Source organism: Phyllostomus discolor, chromosome X (assembly GCF_004126475.2).
Source record: "Phyllostomus discolor isolate MPI-MPIP mPhyDis1 chromosome X, mPhyDis1.pri.v3, whole genome shotgun sequence".
Lineage (NCBI taxonomy): Eukaryota > Metazoa > Chordata > Mammalia > Chiroptera > Phyllostomidae > Phyllostomus > Phyllostomus discolor.
The window spans coordinates 74,570,465-74,589,499 of NC_050198.1; the positions used below are offsets into that span (position 1 = coordinate 74,570,465).

Here is a 19,035-nt window from a genome sequence, read left to right on the forward strand (position 1 = left end):
TCTTTATAATTTTTAAGATCATCAAGTCATGCCCCACATTTTATAGATGAGAAATGTGACTTGCCCACGATTACAAAATGGGTTAATAACAGGGCTGGGCTGGTGCCCAAAACCTGTGACACTAAGTTGAGTAAACTTTCTTCTATGGTACACCATCTCATCAGTTCTTCATTACTCAGGCTAGTGAAAGAGCACCACATTTTTTAACACTTAGCAAAGTATGAAAATCAAACAATGCATTTTTTACAAGTTAGACAACTAAAGGTTTTCTTAATGTTTCATGCAGAAGTTATTTGTAATGTTGATAAAAAATTCACGAAAGTAGACCACTTTGAGAATAACTTTGTAGTTTTATATACACAACAAAACTACAAAATATAATTGTATCACTGATTATATTTACGGCTTTTGGTAGCATTCTAAAGGGAAAATAGGTATACTGCTGGTAACAAAAGAGATGGGAAAACATCAAAGAACTAGGGACATAAAAAAAGACTAGACAAAACAAGCAAAACAAGAACAAAATAGGCGATCAAGGTAGAGCAGGAAAAGAAAGGGAAGAAGCACTGAATAGGTGCTGATGGCCACTTATCCTTACTAATCTCCAATGGTAAGCTAAAAAGGGCCCATGGACTTAACAAACATTCCTGTCAGCCACCCTCCTCTTAATACGTATATCACCTCTATTTGCATTCAGCTTCAGCTGTTACCATAATTAAATTATAATGCAGTCACATCATATATGCATTTAATTTATGAGAATGCATCTATTTATACACAGCAAATAAGAAAAATAATTTAAGTGATGTAGGCCATTCCACCCACCATTCCTCTCAAAATGTATTCTTATGACCCAGAGCGAGCATGAGCTATCAATCTGCTGTTCCCTCAACTTACATCAGTTCCTACATGCCTTATGCATCAAGTTAAATGAAATTCTAATATTTTCAATAACATATTTTTCATTAGATGTAGCCCCTCAATGCAAGCTAACCACTTCATTGGGGCAAGCAAATAAACACTAATTTCTTCTAATGCTACATGAAAAAAGAACAAGTGTATTAAAATTAGGGAGAGATGTTAGGTCTAAACACTGTACCTATGGATAACTTAGGGGATTTTTCAAAGAAAATTTGTATATACTCTATTTTATAAGAAGAAATCAAGAGTTACTCCTATTAACTCTACATTTTACACTTAATTATATTAAATGCTATAAAACTAATGTCTGATTAATTGAAGGGTAAGTCTTCAATTAACATCATCAATATTTTACAACTTGAAGCAAAATGATGTATAACAAAACCGATTTTACCACATAAACAAGGTGCCAGAAGGAGAAGAGAAAGAGTAAGAAATTGAAAACCTATTTGAAAAAATAATGAAAGAAAATATCCCTAATTTGGTGAGGGAAATACACATACAAGCCCAGGAAGCACAGAGTCCCAAATAAGATGGATGCAAAGAGGCCCACTCTAAGACATCATAATTAAAATGTAAAGGTTAAAGATAAAGCAATATTTTTAAAGGCAGCAAGAGAAAAAATGTTAATTACCTACAGGGGAGTTCCCATAATACTGTTAGCTGATTTCTCAAAAGAAACTTTGCAGGTTAGAGGGGATTCGCAAGAAACATTCAAAGTCATGTAAAACAGGGACCTACAGCCAAGATTACTCAGCAAAGATATCATTTAGAAATAAGGGCAGATAGACCGCTTCCCAGACAAGAAAAAACTAAAGGAGTTCATCATCACTAAGCCATTATTATATGAAATGTTAAGGGACTTATTTAAGAAAAAGAAGGTCAAAACTATGAATGATGAAATGGTAATAAATGCATATCTATCAATAACTGAGTCTAAAAAAAAAACAAAGCATATAAGAAGAACAGAGACAGAATCATGGATATGGAGAGTGTTTTGATGGTTTCCAAATGAAAGGGGATATGGGGAAATGGGTGAAGAGGTGAGGGGTTAAGAAGTACAAATAGGCCCTGGCTGGTGTAGCTCAGTGGATGGAGTGCGGGCTGGGAACCAAAGTGTCCCAGGTTCAATTCCCAGCCAGGGTACATGCCTGGGTTGCAGGCCATAACCCCCAGCAACCGCACATTGATGTTTCTCTCTCTCTCTCTATCTCTCCCTTCCCTCTCTAAAGAAAATAAAAAATAAATAAAATCTTAAAAAAAAAGAAGAAGAAGTACAAATAGGTAGTTACAGAATAGCCACAGGGATGTAAAGTACAATATAGGAATTGGAGTAGCCAAAGAACTTATACACATGACCCACGGACATGAACAATGGTGGGTGATTTGCCTGAGGGTATAGGGAATGCTGTGTGGAGGGGGGCAAAGGGGCAAAAATTGGGACAACTGTCACAGCATAATAAAATGTTTTAAACAATCAAAAAAATTTAAAAGCTGTTACCTGAAAAAATAATACCAGCAACAACATGATCACAAAATAGTTATGCTAAAATAAGTGACACAACCAAAGAACTCACTGTATCATTCCATTTATAAAAGAATTCTAGAAAATATAAACTAATCTATAGTGACAGAAATAGATCAGTGGGTGCATGGACAGGGGATTGAGGAGAAATGAAATAAAAAGAGTTAAGAAGGAACTGTGGAGAGGAGTGATAGAAATATGCATTACTTAGACTGCAGTGATGTTTTCACATATGGTATGCATATGTTAAGACTTTAATTGTACACTTTAAATATGCACAGTTTATTTCATGTCAATTATGCCTGAATAAAGTGTGAAAATGTCTCCAAACTGCTGAACATTGACAATAGATTATGAAAGTAAGATCTTGCAAATTCTCCAACCTTGTAACTGCTCCCACATTTATTAAATGTAAAAATTCAATCACTGAATAAAATGAATAATACTTTACTCTAGCAGAGAGGACAAAATTAATTGAATATAATTTTGAAAAAATGGCTGACTTATAATTACCCATTAAGTTATATACACAAAACTTGTGAATAAGGTCTAAGAACATTAACATGGTACAAGGAAATTTAAGTGTTTCATTCATATTGCTTTAAAGTTTCTACTTTCAATGTGCTATAATGTGAACCATTGACATTATGTTTTATTTAATAGTAGTACTCTATCAAGGCTATTCTATCAGTGATGTGTACTATCGACTAACTACCGATTTCTTTCCAGGTGCAATTTAAGGCAGGGATCTAGAAGAGGCACATATTTTTATTAATGACAGAAATCAACCTTTGCATTTTCCACTGGCTTATAAATTTTCTATTAAATGTCTAATGTGCCATATGTTGATCCAATCAATTACAATGACCTTTGCTACATAAGATGGAAAAAGTTGCCAAACTAAGATTTAGAAAATCTTTTAAACCTAAAAATTTGCTAAACAGTTAAACTATTTCATATACAATGATAATCTAGTAACAACCAGTAAGCTTGAAGTGTCCAAAATATCTTTTTCTAGTGGCAGCAGTAATAGAGCTGAAGCACTCTTGTGCTCAAGCATCTTAAAAAGGCTTTTGTCCAGCTCAAGCACAGCAGTCATGTGATCTGAGAGAAATCATAAGCCTAGCTCCATAGCTCTATCACCAGCTAGCTATATTAAGGAATACACATATACACACAATACCTTTATGCCTTTTAAGGAATAAATAGAGAACCATATTAGAAGGGAAGAAATGGAAAAATAAGGAAATGGTGGGCCTGTAATGCCACAGATTCATTCTTTCACTTAAACATTAAATAACTACCCACTGTGTGACAGGTGCTTACGATACACAGATTAAGAAAATGGTTTCCCTACCCTTGAGGACAATTCATACCTTTTAGATGAAACATCTTTGGAGAAAAATGCACTGAAAAGTAAATGAAGTTTCCCCAAAGATGCCATCATGGCCAGTATATTAGAGCAAGTGATTGCAACTACAGGCAAAAGGTATGATTAAACCAACAATGGCTGTTTTAGGAACAGGCCAAATTGAGATTCTTAACAGAAAAAGACCAAGGTAACATTGTAAACATGAATGGGCAAGATGTCTGTTCCTGTACATTTCAGACAAGAAGACAAAATGGTATCTTCAATCATCATATTCCTGACAGAATGGAGCTTGTAAAACAAACCATGTTTTAGACATGATCTAGCATCTAGAATTACTTTAGAAACAGGATATGTTATGGTCTGAATGTTTGCCCCCCCAAGAATTCATATTTTGAAATTCTAATACCCAATGTGATATTATGAAGTGGGGGCCTTGTGAGGTGATTAGGTCATGAAAGCAGAGCTCTCATGAATGATATCAATGCGCTTAAAAAAAATTTCCTTGACCATTCCATTATCTGAGAATACAGCAAGAAGTCACCAGTCTGCAAATAAGGCTTTTCACCAGAATGTGAACATGCTATCACCCTGATCTTGGATTTCCAACCTCCAGACCTGTAAGAAACACATTTCTGTTGTTTATAAACCATCCAGTCTGTGGTATTTTATTAGAGCAGTCAAATGAACTAAAAAAGTCTAGTAAAAACTTATGCTAGGCTATTTCTAAGAAATAGTATTTGCAAAAAAACTGCACATCTAAAGGCAAAAACTACCAAAAAACAAAGATGCAAAGACATACAGCTAACAAAATAAAAATATAACTGTAAAACACAACTATGATTGAGAACACCAACTGCTGCCATCTTTTTCATAGTAGACAATAACAACTTCTTCATACCTAGTGTGTAGTAAAGAAGCTTTCAACAAAGCAAATACTTAAGTAAAGGAGGCATGCAAGTGGCAGTCGAAGACATAGGAAAAGAACTAACACAATAAGATGCTTCTAGGCTGAATGGCCCTTACAACCAAACTGGTCCAAAGATAAAATACTAAGTACACTCAAGATAATGTGGACAAAGAGGAACAAGCGTTTGGCTTGTGGTTTTTATTTTAATGTTTCTATGGTCACTTAACAAGCAACCAAGGGTATTTGTGAGGCTGAAGGGGCAGAGGCTCTCTCACTATACTTGCACATCCCCAGTCAAATCTACAACCTTAGCCCTGGCTGGCGTAGCTCAGTGGATTGAGCTCGGGCTGCGAACCAAAGTGTCGCAGGTTCGATTCCCAGTCAGGGTACATGCCTGGGTTGCAGGCCATGACCCCCAGCAACCACACATTAATGTTTCTTTCTCTCTCTCTCCCTACCTTCCCTCTCTAAAAATAAATAAATAAAATCAAAAAAAAATCTACAACCTTAGACAACAGGTAACAAAGGAAGGTCCTGAGGGGTTTGGTGAAATGGGCTCTGATTCTAGGTAAGAAGTATTAAGAGTCTATGCCAAAAACATCCTAGGCCACTAAACCCAAAACAAGGAAGAACTATTTTCACTCTCCAAACCTAAGCTCAACTAAGCAAGAATCCAAGATAGCAGAGGAGTAAGTGGAAGCTACACTAACCTCCTCCAAGGACCAATCTGGAATTACAGCAAGACTGTAGAGAAATCATCTTTGTTAACCAATTGAACACTTGATGCAGAGAAGTCTTATAACCAAGGACAGATAGAAGAAACCACTTCACAAGACTGGTAGGCAATGCAAAGGAGGCATGAGAGAGCTGGCTAAGATCCCACTGGTGGCAGCTGAATATCCAGGGGGATATTTCATCAGCCATGGGGTTCCCTCTGAGAAGTATGAGGTCTAAACCCCAAGCTGGGCTCCCCAGCCTACAGCACCAGCGCTGGAAAGGAACACAGATAACATCCAGCTGTGAAAAGCAGGTTTTCTGTCTGCCAGGGAGAGATGGTTAGAGACGCAGAGAGCCTCTGACAGGGCTCAACATATGTAATTTCATTTGCAGCCATTTGCCCTGGGCTCCAGCAGAAGGAGGGCAGAGTAGAATAGAGATGTTTGAGGAGAGTCTGCGATTGGTGGCTCTGAGGAGAGAACTGAAGGAACAGCCACCAGGATCCCTTTGTTGAGTCATTATCCATATTGCAGAAGTCATCTTTCTCAGGCAGAGGAATCCCCTCCAAGAGTGGCATCAGCCTGAGGGCAAGCAATATACCCACCCACAGGAATTACTCTGCCTCACTCTCTGGTGCTTAAGCCAGGCCAGGATGCTGATTATAGCTTGATTATATTAACTACTGATCAGTTTGGGGACTGATTACTTTAACAGCTAAAGTGGAAAATACGAGAAACAGACAAAATGGAAAGACAAAGAAAGCAGACCCCAAATGAAAGAACAATAGAATTCTCCAGAAGAACTAGATGAAACAGAGGCAAGCAATTTATCAGATAGAATTTAGAGTAATGATTACAAGGATACTCAACCGCATGAAAAAAAGACATAGAAATCTTAAAAAAAGGACTGGTCAGAAATAAAGAATGCAATACCTGAACTAAATGATATACCAGGAGGAATAAACAGTATGTCACATAAAACAGAAGATCAAATCAGTGTTTTGGAAGACTAAGTAGAAAAAATACCCAGGCAGAGCAACATAGAGGGGGGAAAAAAAACTTTTTACATGAGGAGAGCTTAACAAACATTTTGGACAACATGAAGCATAACCACCTCCACTTCATGGGAGTACCAGAGGGAAAAGAGAGAGACCAAAAGATCGAGAACCTATTTGAAGAAATAATGACTGAAAACTTCCCTAATCTGGTGAAGGACAAAGATACAGAAGTCCAGAAAGCACAGAGATTCAAAACAAGTGAGATCCAGAGAGGTCTGTACCAAAACACATCATAATGGAAATGACAAGGATTAAAAACAAGGAGAAAAATCATAAAAGCCACAAGATAAAAGCAAGTATCTACCTACAAGGAAGCATCAATAAGACTCGCATCTGATTACTCAACAGAAACATATCAGGCCAGAAGGGAATGGCATGAAATATTCAAGGTGATGAAAATGAAAGACCTACAACCAAGGCTACTTTACCCAGTGAGGCTGTCATTTAAAATCGAAAGAAAAATAAGGAGCTTCCCAGACATTAAAAGCTAAAGCAGTTAGTTAATACCAAACCATTACTGCAACAAATATTAAGGGCTTGCTTTAAGAAAAAGAAGAAAACGAGAAAGAAAAAAAACAGAGGAAAACAGTCTAACAATAAAATCGTACTACCATGTATCTATCAATAATCACCTTAAATGTAAATGGCTTAAATGCTCCAACCAGAAGACACAGGGTACCTGAATGGATAAGAAAACAAGACCCATATATGTGCTACCTCCAAGAGACCGACCTCACATCGAAAGATACACATAGACAAAAACTAAATGGATGAAAAAAGATATTTCGTGCAAATGAAAAAGGAAGAAAAGCTAGGGTAACAGTACTTATATTTGACAACACAGACTTTAAAAACCAGGCTATAGTAGGAGACAAAGAAGGACACCACATAACGATAAACGGAACAATCCAACAAGAGGATATAACCCTAGTAAACCTTTATGCACCAAACACAGGAGCACCTAAATATGTAAAACAAATCTTAATGGACTTAAAAGCAGTGACTGACAGAAATACAGCCATAGTTGGGGATTTTAACAGCCCACTGACTTCAATGGACAGATCTTCCAGGCAGAGTATCAATAACAAGACAGAAGCCTTAAAGAACACACTAGATTAAATGGACTTAATTGATATCTTCAGAGCATTTCACCCCAAAGCAGCAGAACATACACACTTTTCAAGAGCACATGGAATGTTTTCTAGGATAGACCACATTTTAGGACACAAAACAAGTCTCAATAAATTTAAGAAGTCTGAAATCATATAAAGCATCTTCTCTGACCACAATGCTATGAAACTAGAAATAAGTCTCAAAAAGAACACTGAAAAACATGCAAAGACACTGAAGCTAAATAACACGTTATTAAACAATAAATGGGTCAAAACGAGCTCAACAAAGAAATCAAAAGTAACATTGAAACAAATGAAATTGCAGAAACAACAACCCAAAATCAGTAGGACACTAGGACACTGGGAATGCACTTCTGAGAGGGAAATTCATACATAGCATTACAGGACTATCTCAACAAGCAAGAAAAAGTTCAAATAAACAATCTGACCTTATACTTAAAGGAACTTAAAAAAAGAACAATAAACAAAGCCCAGAGTAGAAAGAAGGAAATAACAAATAATCTAAAAAAATGATACAAATTATTAATGAATCCAAGAACTGGTTCTTTGAAAAGATAAACAAGATGGACAAAACTTGACCAGACTCATCAACAAAAAAAAGAGAGAAAGGACTCAAATTTAAAAATCAAAGGAGAAATAAAAACTGAAACCTAAGAAATACAAAGGACTGTAAAAAAATATTATGAGAAACTATATGCCAACAAACTGGACAACCTGGATGAAATGGAAAAATTCCTAGAAACATATAATCTTCCAAAACAAAATCAGGAAGAATAAGAGAATCTGAATAGGCAGATTACACCTAGTGAAACTGAAACAGTAATAAAAAAAAATTGCCAACAAACAAAACCCCTGGACCAAATGGCTTCATAAGTAAATTTTACCAAACATTCTGAGAAAAAAATAATACCTCTGTTTCTCAAAATAGTTCATAAAATTTGAGAGGAGGGAAGGCTCCCAAACTCATTATCCTAATTCCAAAACCAGATAAAGACACTACAAGGAAAGAATATTATAAACCAGTATCTCTGATGAACATAGATGTTAAAATCTTCTCAAAATCTTAGCAAACCAAATACAGTAGTGCATCAAAAAGATCATACACCATGATAAAGTGGGATTTACTCCAGAATACAAGGTCGGTACAACATTTGCAAATCAATAAATGTGATTCACCACATAAACAAAATGAAGGATAAAAACCACATGATCATATCAATAGATGCAGAAAAGTTTTGATAATATCTAGCACTCATTTATGATAAAAATCTCAGCAAAGTGCCAATAAAGGGAACATACCTAAACATAATAAAAGCCATGTATGACAAACCCACTGCTAGCATCAAACTCAATGGGCCAAAAACTACAAGCATTTCCCTTAACATTGAGAGCAAGACAGGGATGTCCACTTTCACCTTTCTTATTCAACAGAGTACTGGGAATCCTAGCCACAGCAATCAGACAAGAAGAAGAAATAAAAGGCATCCAAATTGGAAAGGAAGAAGTAAAACTGTCTTTATTTGCAGATGACATAATACTGTGCAAAGAGAACCCCAAAGATTCCACCAAGAAACTAATAGAACTGAATAATGAATTCAGCAATGTAGCAGGATACAAAATTAATATCCAAAAATCAGTTACATTTGTGTATGTCAATAATGAACTAACACAAAAGGCAATTAAGAAAATAATCCCATTCACAATTGCTTCAAAAAGAGTAAAATACCTAGGAATAAACCTAACCAAGAATGTAAAAGACCTGTACTTGGGAAATTATAAGATACTGAAGAAAGCAACTGGAGAAGATACAAATAAATGGAAGCCGATACTGTGTTCATGGACAGAAAGATGTAACATCATTAAAATGTCCTTACTATCCAAAGCAATCTATAGATTTAATGCAATTCCTATCAAGATTTCAATGATGTATTTCACAGAACTGGAACAAATTTTTCAAAAATTTATATGGAACCACAAAGGCTCCACATAGCAACAGCAATCCTGAGAAAGAAAAATAAAGTTGGAGAAATCAAGCTACCTAACATCAAACTGTACTACAAGGCCATAGCAATCAAAACAGCCTGGTAGTAGCATAAAAACAGACACACAGGTCAATGGAACAGAATAGACAGCCCAGAAATAAACCCACATGTTTACAGTTAATTAATATTTGAGAAGGGAAGCACATACAATGGGCTAAAGATAGTTTATTCAATAAATGGTGTTAGGAATATTGGACAGATATGTGCAGAAAAATGAAACTAGACCACCTTATTATACCACACACAAGAATAAAATTCAAAATGGATTGAAGACTTAAATGTTAGACCCAAAACCATACAAATCCTAAAAGAAAAAATAGGCAGTAAAATCTTGGACATTGCTTATAGCAATATTTTATCACTATATCTGGCAAGGGAAGCAAAAGAAATAATAAACAAATGAGTTTATCATTCATAAACAAATAGTAAATCAAACTAAAGTATTCTGACAATAATTATTATTAATTTAATCAATAATCATTATTATTTATCAACAAATAATAAATCAAATTAGAAAGTTTTTACACAGCAAAGGGAATCATCAGTGTAATAAAAAGACAACCCACAGAATGGGAGAACATATTCACCAATACATCTGATAAGGGGTTTATATCTAAAATTTAGGTGGCAGGCAGAAAACTCGGAAAGAAAAGAGCTGTGATCCATCCCTTCCACCGAGAACATACTTTCTTCTAAGGAACTGCAGTTGCATGGATGCAGGTAGACTTTTTTACACTGGGACAATTTACTCCAGCCTTTTTACCTGCACGTTCCAAGCCAGTCAGGCGCATCAGTCCTTTCAGCAGAACCTGCCTTAGGCACTTAGCCTTTCATGACTCAGGTGTGCCAAGACAAAAAAAAAAAAATGGCCCAAATGGAAAACCAGATCAAAGCTCCAGAACAAATACAACTAAGCGACAAAGAGATCGCCAACCTATCAGATGCGCAGTTCAAAGCAATGGTAATCAGGATGCTCACAGAATTGGTTGAATGTGGTCACAAATTAGATGAAAAAAGGCTACACTAAAGCAAAATGAAGGAAAATGCACAGGGATCCAACAGTGATGGGAAGGAAACAGGAACTCAAATCAATGGTGTGGACCAGAAGGAAGAAGTAAACATTCAACCAGAAAAGAAGGAAGAAACAAGAATTCAAAAAAGTGAGGAGAGGCTTAGGAACCTCCGGGACATCTTTAAACATTACAACATCCGAATCATAGAGGTACCAGAAGGAAAGGAGAAAGAGCAAGAAATCGAAAACTTATTTGAACAAATAATAAAGGAGAACTTTCCCAATCTGGCAAAGGAAAGAGACTTCCAGGAAGTCCAGGAAGCTCAGAAGCGTCCCAAAGAAGTTGGACCCAAGGAGGAACACACCAAGGCACATCATAATTACATTATCCAAGATTAAAGAAAAGGAGAGAATCTTAAAAGCAGCAAGAGAGAAGGAAACAGTTACCTACAAGGGAGTTCCCATAAGACTTCAGCTGATTTATCAAAAGAGATCTTACAGGCAAGAAGGGGCTGGAAAGAAGTATTCCAAGTCACAAAAGGCAAGAATCTACATCCAAGATTACTCTATCCAGCAAAGCTTTCATTTAGAATGGAAGGGCAGAGAAAGTGCTTCTCAGATAAGGTCAAGTTAAAGGAGTTTATCATCACCAAGCCCTTATTATATGAAATGTTAAAGGGATTTATCTAATAAAAAAAAGATAAAAATATGAACAGTAAAATGACAACAAACTCACAGTTATTAACAACCACACCTAAAACAAAAACAAAAACAAAAACTAAGCGAACTAGAACAGAAACAGAACCACAGAAATGGAAATCACATGGAGAGTTATCAGCAGGGGAGTGGGAGGGGGAGAGAGGGGAAAAGGTACAGAGAATAAGCATAAATGTTAGGTAGAAAATAGACAGGGGAGGTTAAGAATAGTACAGGAAATGTAGAAGCCAAAGAACTTATATGTATGACCCATGGATATGAACTAAAGGGGGGGCAGGGGGAGGGATGTGGGTGGGAGGGGCTGTGTAGGGCAGAGGGGAATAAAGGGGGGGAAATGGGACAATAATAGCATAATCAATAAAATATATTATTAAAAAATCTGTTGTTTTTGAAAAATATAATAAAATAAAATTTATATAGTAGTTATAAAACTCAACACCAAAAAAACAAACAACACAATTAAGAAATGGGCAAAGGACCTGAATGGACACTTCTCCAAAGAGGACACACAGATGGCCAAGACACATGAAAAGATGCTCAACGTCACTAATCACCAGAGAGGTGCAAATTATATTCACAATGAGATACTATCTCAAACCTGTCAGAATGGCCATCACCAAAAAATCAACAAATAAGTGCTGGCTAGGATGTAGAGAAAGGGGAACCCTTTTACACTGTTGGTGGGAATGCAGACTGGTGCAGGCTCTGTAGAAAACAGTATGGATCTACCTTTTGACTCAGTGATCCCACTTCTGGGAAGATATCTAAAGGAACCCAGAACACTAATCTGAAAGAACATAAGCATCCCTATGTTTACTGCAGTGTTATTTACAGTGGCCAAGATTTGGTAGCAGCCCAAGTGTCCATCAATAAATGAGTAGATAAAACAACTATGGGACATTTACACCATGGAATTCTACTTGGCTGTAAGAAAGAAGAAAAGTTTACGCTTTGCAATAGTATGGATGGACCTGAAGAACATTATGCTAAGTGAAATAAGGCAGTCAGAAAAAGACAAATACCATATGATTTCACTCATATGTGGAATCTAATGAACTAACTACTAACAAGCAAAACAAACACAGACTCATAGATGGACATCAGATAACAGCTAGTGGCGATAGAGGTTAGGGGGTAGGAAGACTGAGCAAAAACAAAAAAGGACTCACGAATATGGACAACAGTGTAGTGATTTGGGGGGGAACAGGGGTATAAACAAACAAACAAACAAACTCAAGTAAGTTCCATGACTAATTTTTAGCCAGTACTCTTGACTTAGAACAGGAATCAGCTTACTATGACCTCTGGGTCAAATCCATTAGGTTTTTGTAAAGTTTTCCTAGAACACAGACACACTCATTTATTTACATATTTGCTACAGCTGCTTTCTCACTATAATGGCAGAGTTGTGTAATTTCAAAGAAAACCACATGGCCTACAAAACAGAACAAAATATTTACTAGCTCACCCTCTAGAAAAAAATGTTGCTGACCACTCATTTAGAAAACAGGAATGAATACCTAGCTACTGCCTTTTTCTGAAAGGCATTAAGAAAACTAGAGTGCTTATAGTTGAGTTCGACAATCAAAGAAGTCCTTCTCTAATATCCTTTCCTGTAATTTCTGAAAGATGCTTTTTGCCATCTTGATGCAGGATTCATTTGTATGGGGTCTATGTCTTGACAGCTCAAGAGCCTAAGCTAATCACTACCACCAATTCCTACCTAAGTTTTCCAAATGTAATGTCAGACTTGAGATCACAACCGCCATGAAGACTCTACTTCCTTGCTTACCCATGTGTTTCCTTGCTTAGCCCCAAACCATCTGGTGGGGTATAAACTCTGTTTTTTATATTTAGGATATAAACCCTTTGATGTACCAGAATCATTTAGGGACCAAATGAATATTTTTAATCGTAGGATGATAAATAAGGATTTCTCCTGATTCGGCCAAGTACCCTGAAATGTAAATGTATCTAAAATGCATACCTCCAAAACTAGATATCCATTCTGCCAATGGCTGGTGAAAGAGATCACACCTGAGATAGATATGTATGAGGTATTATCTGTCTAAATTGATCCTAGAGAAAACAACGGGAATAAACAAGGGAAAACATTTAAAAATGCCATGAAAATTAGGATGCTGTGTCAGTGAACTGCTCTGGCCAAATGAGACAAGGCCTGCATGGAATCTGCACTGAGGAGGAATCCAGTAAGTTGTAACACTAATTGGAATTAGAATTCTTAATGTCAATTTTCATGTCACTGAAAAATTCCTTTCTCAGACAAAGGGGAAGATGAGAGAGTCAGATAGCCAGAAACAAACACACACTGAGCCAGGAAGGTAAATTTTCTAAAATCTTCTTTATCAGGAAAAAGAGGCTAAGAATCACTATAAACTCTACCAGAAAGGGGGGAAAATTCAATAATTTTTCAACAAGTGTTTATTCAGCATCTATATACCAAGGACTGAGGTTGTAGTTACTAAAAAAACACACAAAACCCTTGTCCTCATGGATCTTACATTCCAGTGGGCATTAGGAATAAAATACATTGTACATTATATGGTAGTAAGTGCTCAGAAGAAAACTAGTGAATGGTAGGGAGCCCTGAGAGGGGTGTCCAGGGAAGGCTACACTGACGAGGCAACATTAGAGTGCTTCTGAACTAACAAGCTTCATAGTACAACTGTGGGACTACAACACACATTATCTGGGATTATACCCTAAGAATCCTGAAACACCAATTCAAAGGAACCTATGCACCCTAATGTTCATAGAAGCACACTTTACAATAGCCAAGTGTTGAAAGCAACCTAAGTACCCATCAGTAAATGAGTGGATCAAAAAACTATGGTACATTTACAGGATGGAATAGTATATAGCAGAAAGAAAGAAGAAGCTCCTACCCTTTGCAACAGCATAGATAGAACTGGAGAGCATTATGCTCACTGAAATAAGCCAGGAGGTGAGAGACAAATACCATATGATCTCACCTATAAGTGGAAACTAAATAACAAAACAAATAAGCAAGCAAAATACAACCAGAGACACTGAAATAAAGAACAAACTGACAGTAACTAGAGAGGAGGAGAGAGAGGGATAATGGGGGATAATAGGGGAAGGACCATCAAGGAACATGTATAAAGGACCCATGGACAAAACCAAAAGTGGGTAGGTTTGAGGGTGGGAGACAGGGATGGGTGGGGAGGGGGGCATGGTGGGGTCAAAATGGAGACTACTGTAGTTGAACAACAATAAAAAAATTTTAAATCAAATTATTCACATTCCTGTAATATCCATGTGTGTCATGGGCTTGCAGTGGTGATTGCCACATTGTTCTTCAGAGACAGTAACACAATTTATTCTCTATAAGGGCAAAGTTCAAGATAAGAAAGTAGTATACATTTTCCCAGCTAGATTTAAGCACAATTCAAGAAAATCACTCTTTGAAATGTTCCCAAAACAACAAAGGACTAAAAAGGTATAAACCCACAAGGACAAAAAATAGAAGAAACAAGGGCAGACAAGAGATGTCAACAAATAGGCAGATAAAATAAAAACAGAAACAACTGAGGAAGGTACACTGGACAGCATTTTTATGTGGGCATACCATCTTAAGAAAGTACATGGCAGGATACAAGAAAGGACAAAGTTATAGCAATGCAGTCCTGACGAGCATAAGCTAGATCAAAATGCTGCCGGAAGAAATGTAGAGCCAAACACCCCAATGTTAGTTACACAGGGAAATCCAGTAACACAAGGGAAGAATATTGCTAATCCCAAGGAACAAGAATAGAGGAAAGAATAGAAAGGCAACTCCATAAGAGTTTTAAAAATGGGTCATTGCCACACAGGTAAGCAAGTTTTAACCAATGGGACTGCCAGTCTTGCTGTTAAATTGACACCTGGAAGTTGTGAAGACAGTAAATCAGCTGCCACCACTAGACTTACTTCAAAGACAAGGGTACATTTAAACTAAAAGCTCTGTATCTTCTATACCTGTTGATCACCAAAAGCCAAAGCTGGGTCCCTATCCCTGTGCATTACAGCACAGGTGGCAAACACAAGGCCCACGAGCCCAATCCAGCCCACCGCTTTGTTTTATCCGGCCCAGCACCTTGTTTCTACTGGGGGCAGTGCTGAGCTCTCGCTGAACTGTTAAGGAGTTATACATTTATACAGTCCTAAAATCACATTCAGCCCTTTGAAGGCAACTGCGAGGCTGATGTGGCCCCCGGTGAAAATGAGTTTGACACCCCTGCATTAGAGGAAGGGGACAGGGATTAGGAAACCTCTCTTTAGTCATACATAAATTTCAAAAACAGAAAAGAACTGAGAAGTTGAGAATAAGAACCTCCTAAAATATAACCAGTGAAGCAGAGAATATAACTTCTCTGAGAAGTCTAAAAACCTAAGACATCTACATGTTGCAAAATCTTCTGTAAAACAGCATAACACCTAACAAAGAATAGCAGAAAAGTATTCCCATTCTTGAAAAATCAGGATTACTCTATTTTTCTACCATTCATTCCTTTCTGTATATAAAGTCAACTATTTCCTCCAAATGCTCAATGCAAATAAAAACAATAACATACTTAAAAGGTAGGGAGAATAACACTTTCCTATCTGTTACACTTTTACAGCATCCCTGCACTTACTTTAACAGACTTGAAAATATAAAATAAGGGGGGTATCGAAGTCCCTTGTAAAGGTATTTTTTAAATCAAGTCTGAACTCTTAAAACATCTTCAAGTTTTAATAGTTTACACCAAAGATTTTATTATAGTTTCACATTAGCTTATTTTCTGCCCACATTAAAATTATTGAGAAATACTTAAAATTTAAAGATAAAAGTACTAGAGAGAGTAGAAACTAATACAAATACAAGTTACAGTGACAAAAGAAGATTTCTCATAAATATCATCCCAAATTTTATTATCATTGATAAAAATTTTAAAGTATAAGCTGGGTACTCCTCTCATTTAATTAAAAAAAAACCTATAGAGAATGCACTAATTTCTTCTTTATGGATAGTCTTCACAGTTAAAAAACCTTATCTTACTAACACATACTATATATAAATAAATGTCTTACCTATTAAAGATTTGATATTTTCTAAGATTAAATCACTGGTAATATTTCCTGATAAATCTTGCCCCAATTCAGCAATCAGCTTGGCATAACCTTCATTTTCTTCTCTTAACAAATTGAATTTTTGTTGCTTATAACTGAAATTAGATAAACATCATAAAGGGGATAAAATTAATTTCAATTAACAAGCTTGCAAAAGAGTAATGTACTGTTATTGAATTTTCTTATCTCTCATATATAGCAATCATAAAAATAGTTGTTGAAAGTTTACCTCTTTGTTTATCTTTTAGGACAGAAAACTGTGGTTGTTCATAAGAGACACCCCAATGTTAGTTACACAGGAAAAACCAGTAACCCAAGGGAAGGATATGGCTAATCCCAAGGAACAATAACATGCCACTATTTCCAAGATTGTCTAAGAATATACCCTAGAGTACAGCCATAATTTAAAGTATTTTATTGGTAATAATAAAAGCACTGATTATTTTAACTTCCAATGCGAAGAAAATTAACATTGGTTTCACATAGATAATGTTCATTGCTCACTGAATCATGCGCTACTTTTAAGAGAAAAAAACACAAGACACATGTTAACAGCGACAAAAAAAAAATCTTTACACTGCCTTTAGAAACTTCTAGTATTCAAAATGAGAACTAAAACACATACTCAGGTACTTGACTGCAAAATAAAAATACATGTACTTACAAGAGTTTTGTCTTGATTTTAACTGACTTTTGATTGAATTGCTGTGATTGTTTGATAAGACCTAATGATTCCAATGTTTCTGGATCCAGGCGTTCCTTTAGAACTGTGTCTGAAACTAAATACTGTATTTAAAAATATTAAAGGCTAGTTATTATTCAGCATTCCAGCTATGCACCCACAATCTTAAATATACTGAAAATAATTAAAATATCAATATCATACTATGGATATCAACTTATAACAAAACTTAGAACTGCAACAAAAATGACAACTCTCCAAATAAAGTAAAAACAACATATAGCTCTTTTTTAAAAACTTGCTAAGATTGTATATGCATGCTGTCCACAGTCTATAAATGAGAACTACAAATGAAATTCTGATTGAAATTGAGTCAAATGAATTTTAAGTACATATAGCACTTAAGCCTTCTTCTGATTCTCCTGTTTAAATCAAATAATTCTAGTACAGCAAAGATAAAGACATTCTTGCAGATCTGAGTAATGACATTTCTTCTAGTTCTAAATTTATGAACATGAAATGATTTACGAGACAATTATTATAACAAGTTCTAAAATTTACTGTTTTTAAACTCCACTCTTTTTCTCTTTACCTAATAAAAAGTTTATAAAAATTATTCAGTTTAAAAGCTGTCCACATCATTTCTATTCACTTGATAGATGCTTACCTTTTACTTGGTTAGAAACTTACTAGGTCAGGAATATCACCAAAGGTTTTATATGTATAAATACCTTAAGTGATATATAGTAGCATGCCTATTTCATAGACATAATTAGCATGTCTAATTCTACAAAGCATTCATTCCATTTCAAGAACACCCAAATCATACCTTAAAATGAATAGTCAACTGAATGTCAATACCCTTCTCCATTAATGATTAACTGTGATTATATTTGTTCAATGTAAAATTTAGAAAGGAAATATATTTTTTAAAACTTACCAAACATGCTAATACCAATTGTGTAAAATAGTCTCTCTTGCCCTTTTCTTCTAAACAATTTGTCTCAATATCTACAATGATGAAAGGAAAAAAAAAGATAAAAGTGTGATTGATTTTCTAGACTCTCTCAGCACTATAATAAGATAATACAATTTATTTAAAATTAGCTTATTTTAAAATGTCTCATTCTGAATTTGGAAAAAAAGTTGAAACTATAGTAAATATGAGATGTCCTTCATATGCATATGAATGCTAAGAATTAATTTCTCCTGATACTAAAGACTGATCCTGTGACGAATAGCATATCCATAAAATGGTAAGTCAATTACAGAGAAGCTATGTGCTATGGCACTAGAAGCAACAAAGTTTCAAAAAGTACTGTTTTGGGGGTAGGGAGGACAGTGGGTGGAGGTGGAAGAGGGTATAGGGGGATAAATGGTGATAGAAAAAAAGAAAAGAAAAAATTCTGTTTTCAAACATGGAAATTTTTTAAATAATATATTTTATTTAACATAAAAGATCCACAATATTTAAGCAAAGTTTAAATGACCACATGTTAGAGATGCTAAAGAAAAGATTCCTTCCTTAAGTGGAAAAATGAACTAGGTGACAAAATTTCTTCTAATACTAAAGATCCTATTACTCATGAAGGTCAAATCTTTGACCTTGGCTACCTTGGTACCATGTACCATGTTCTAACCAAACTACCTTGCCACCAACTCTATGAAAAGAAAGTATTAAAAGATATTGTTTAGCTTGAAAACAGTTTATTGTATACTTCACAAACACACAAGCCCTCTGACCATTATGCAAGGCACCATAAATGACACAAAAACTTAGAGAAGAGTACACTTGTGTTGCATGATTCAAGGTAAAG

At 35.6% G+C, this 19,035-nt stretch overlaps 1 protein-coding gene across 9 annotated transcripts in view; it reads right to left on the reverse strand.

The window, feature by feature from the left end:
* THOC2 (THO complex 2) overlaps nucleotides 1-19,035 on the reverse strand; it is a 115,697-nt gene that overhangs the window by 66,904 nt on the left and 29,758 nt on the right. For all 9 annotated transcript variants that reach the window (XM_036016513.1, XM_036016510.1, XM_036016515.1 and 6 more), the window contains exons 5-7: nucleotides 18,159-18,229; nucleotides 17,201-17,322; nucleotides 16,498-16,631 (exon numbers count right to left, since the gene is read on the reverse strand). In XM_036016513.1, the coding sequence (XP_035872406.1) occupies nucleotides 16,498-16,631; nucleotides 17,201-17,322; nucleotides 18,159-18,229 (327 nt within the window). The remainder of the gene's footprint in view (nucleotides 1-16,497; nucleotides 16,632-17,200; nucleotides 17,323-18,158; nucleotides 18,230-19,035) is intronic.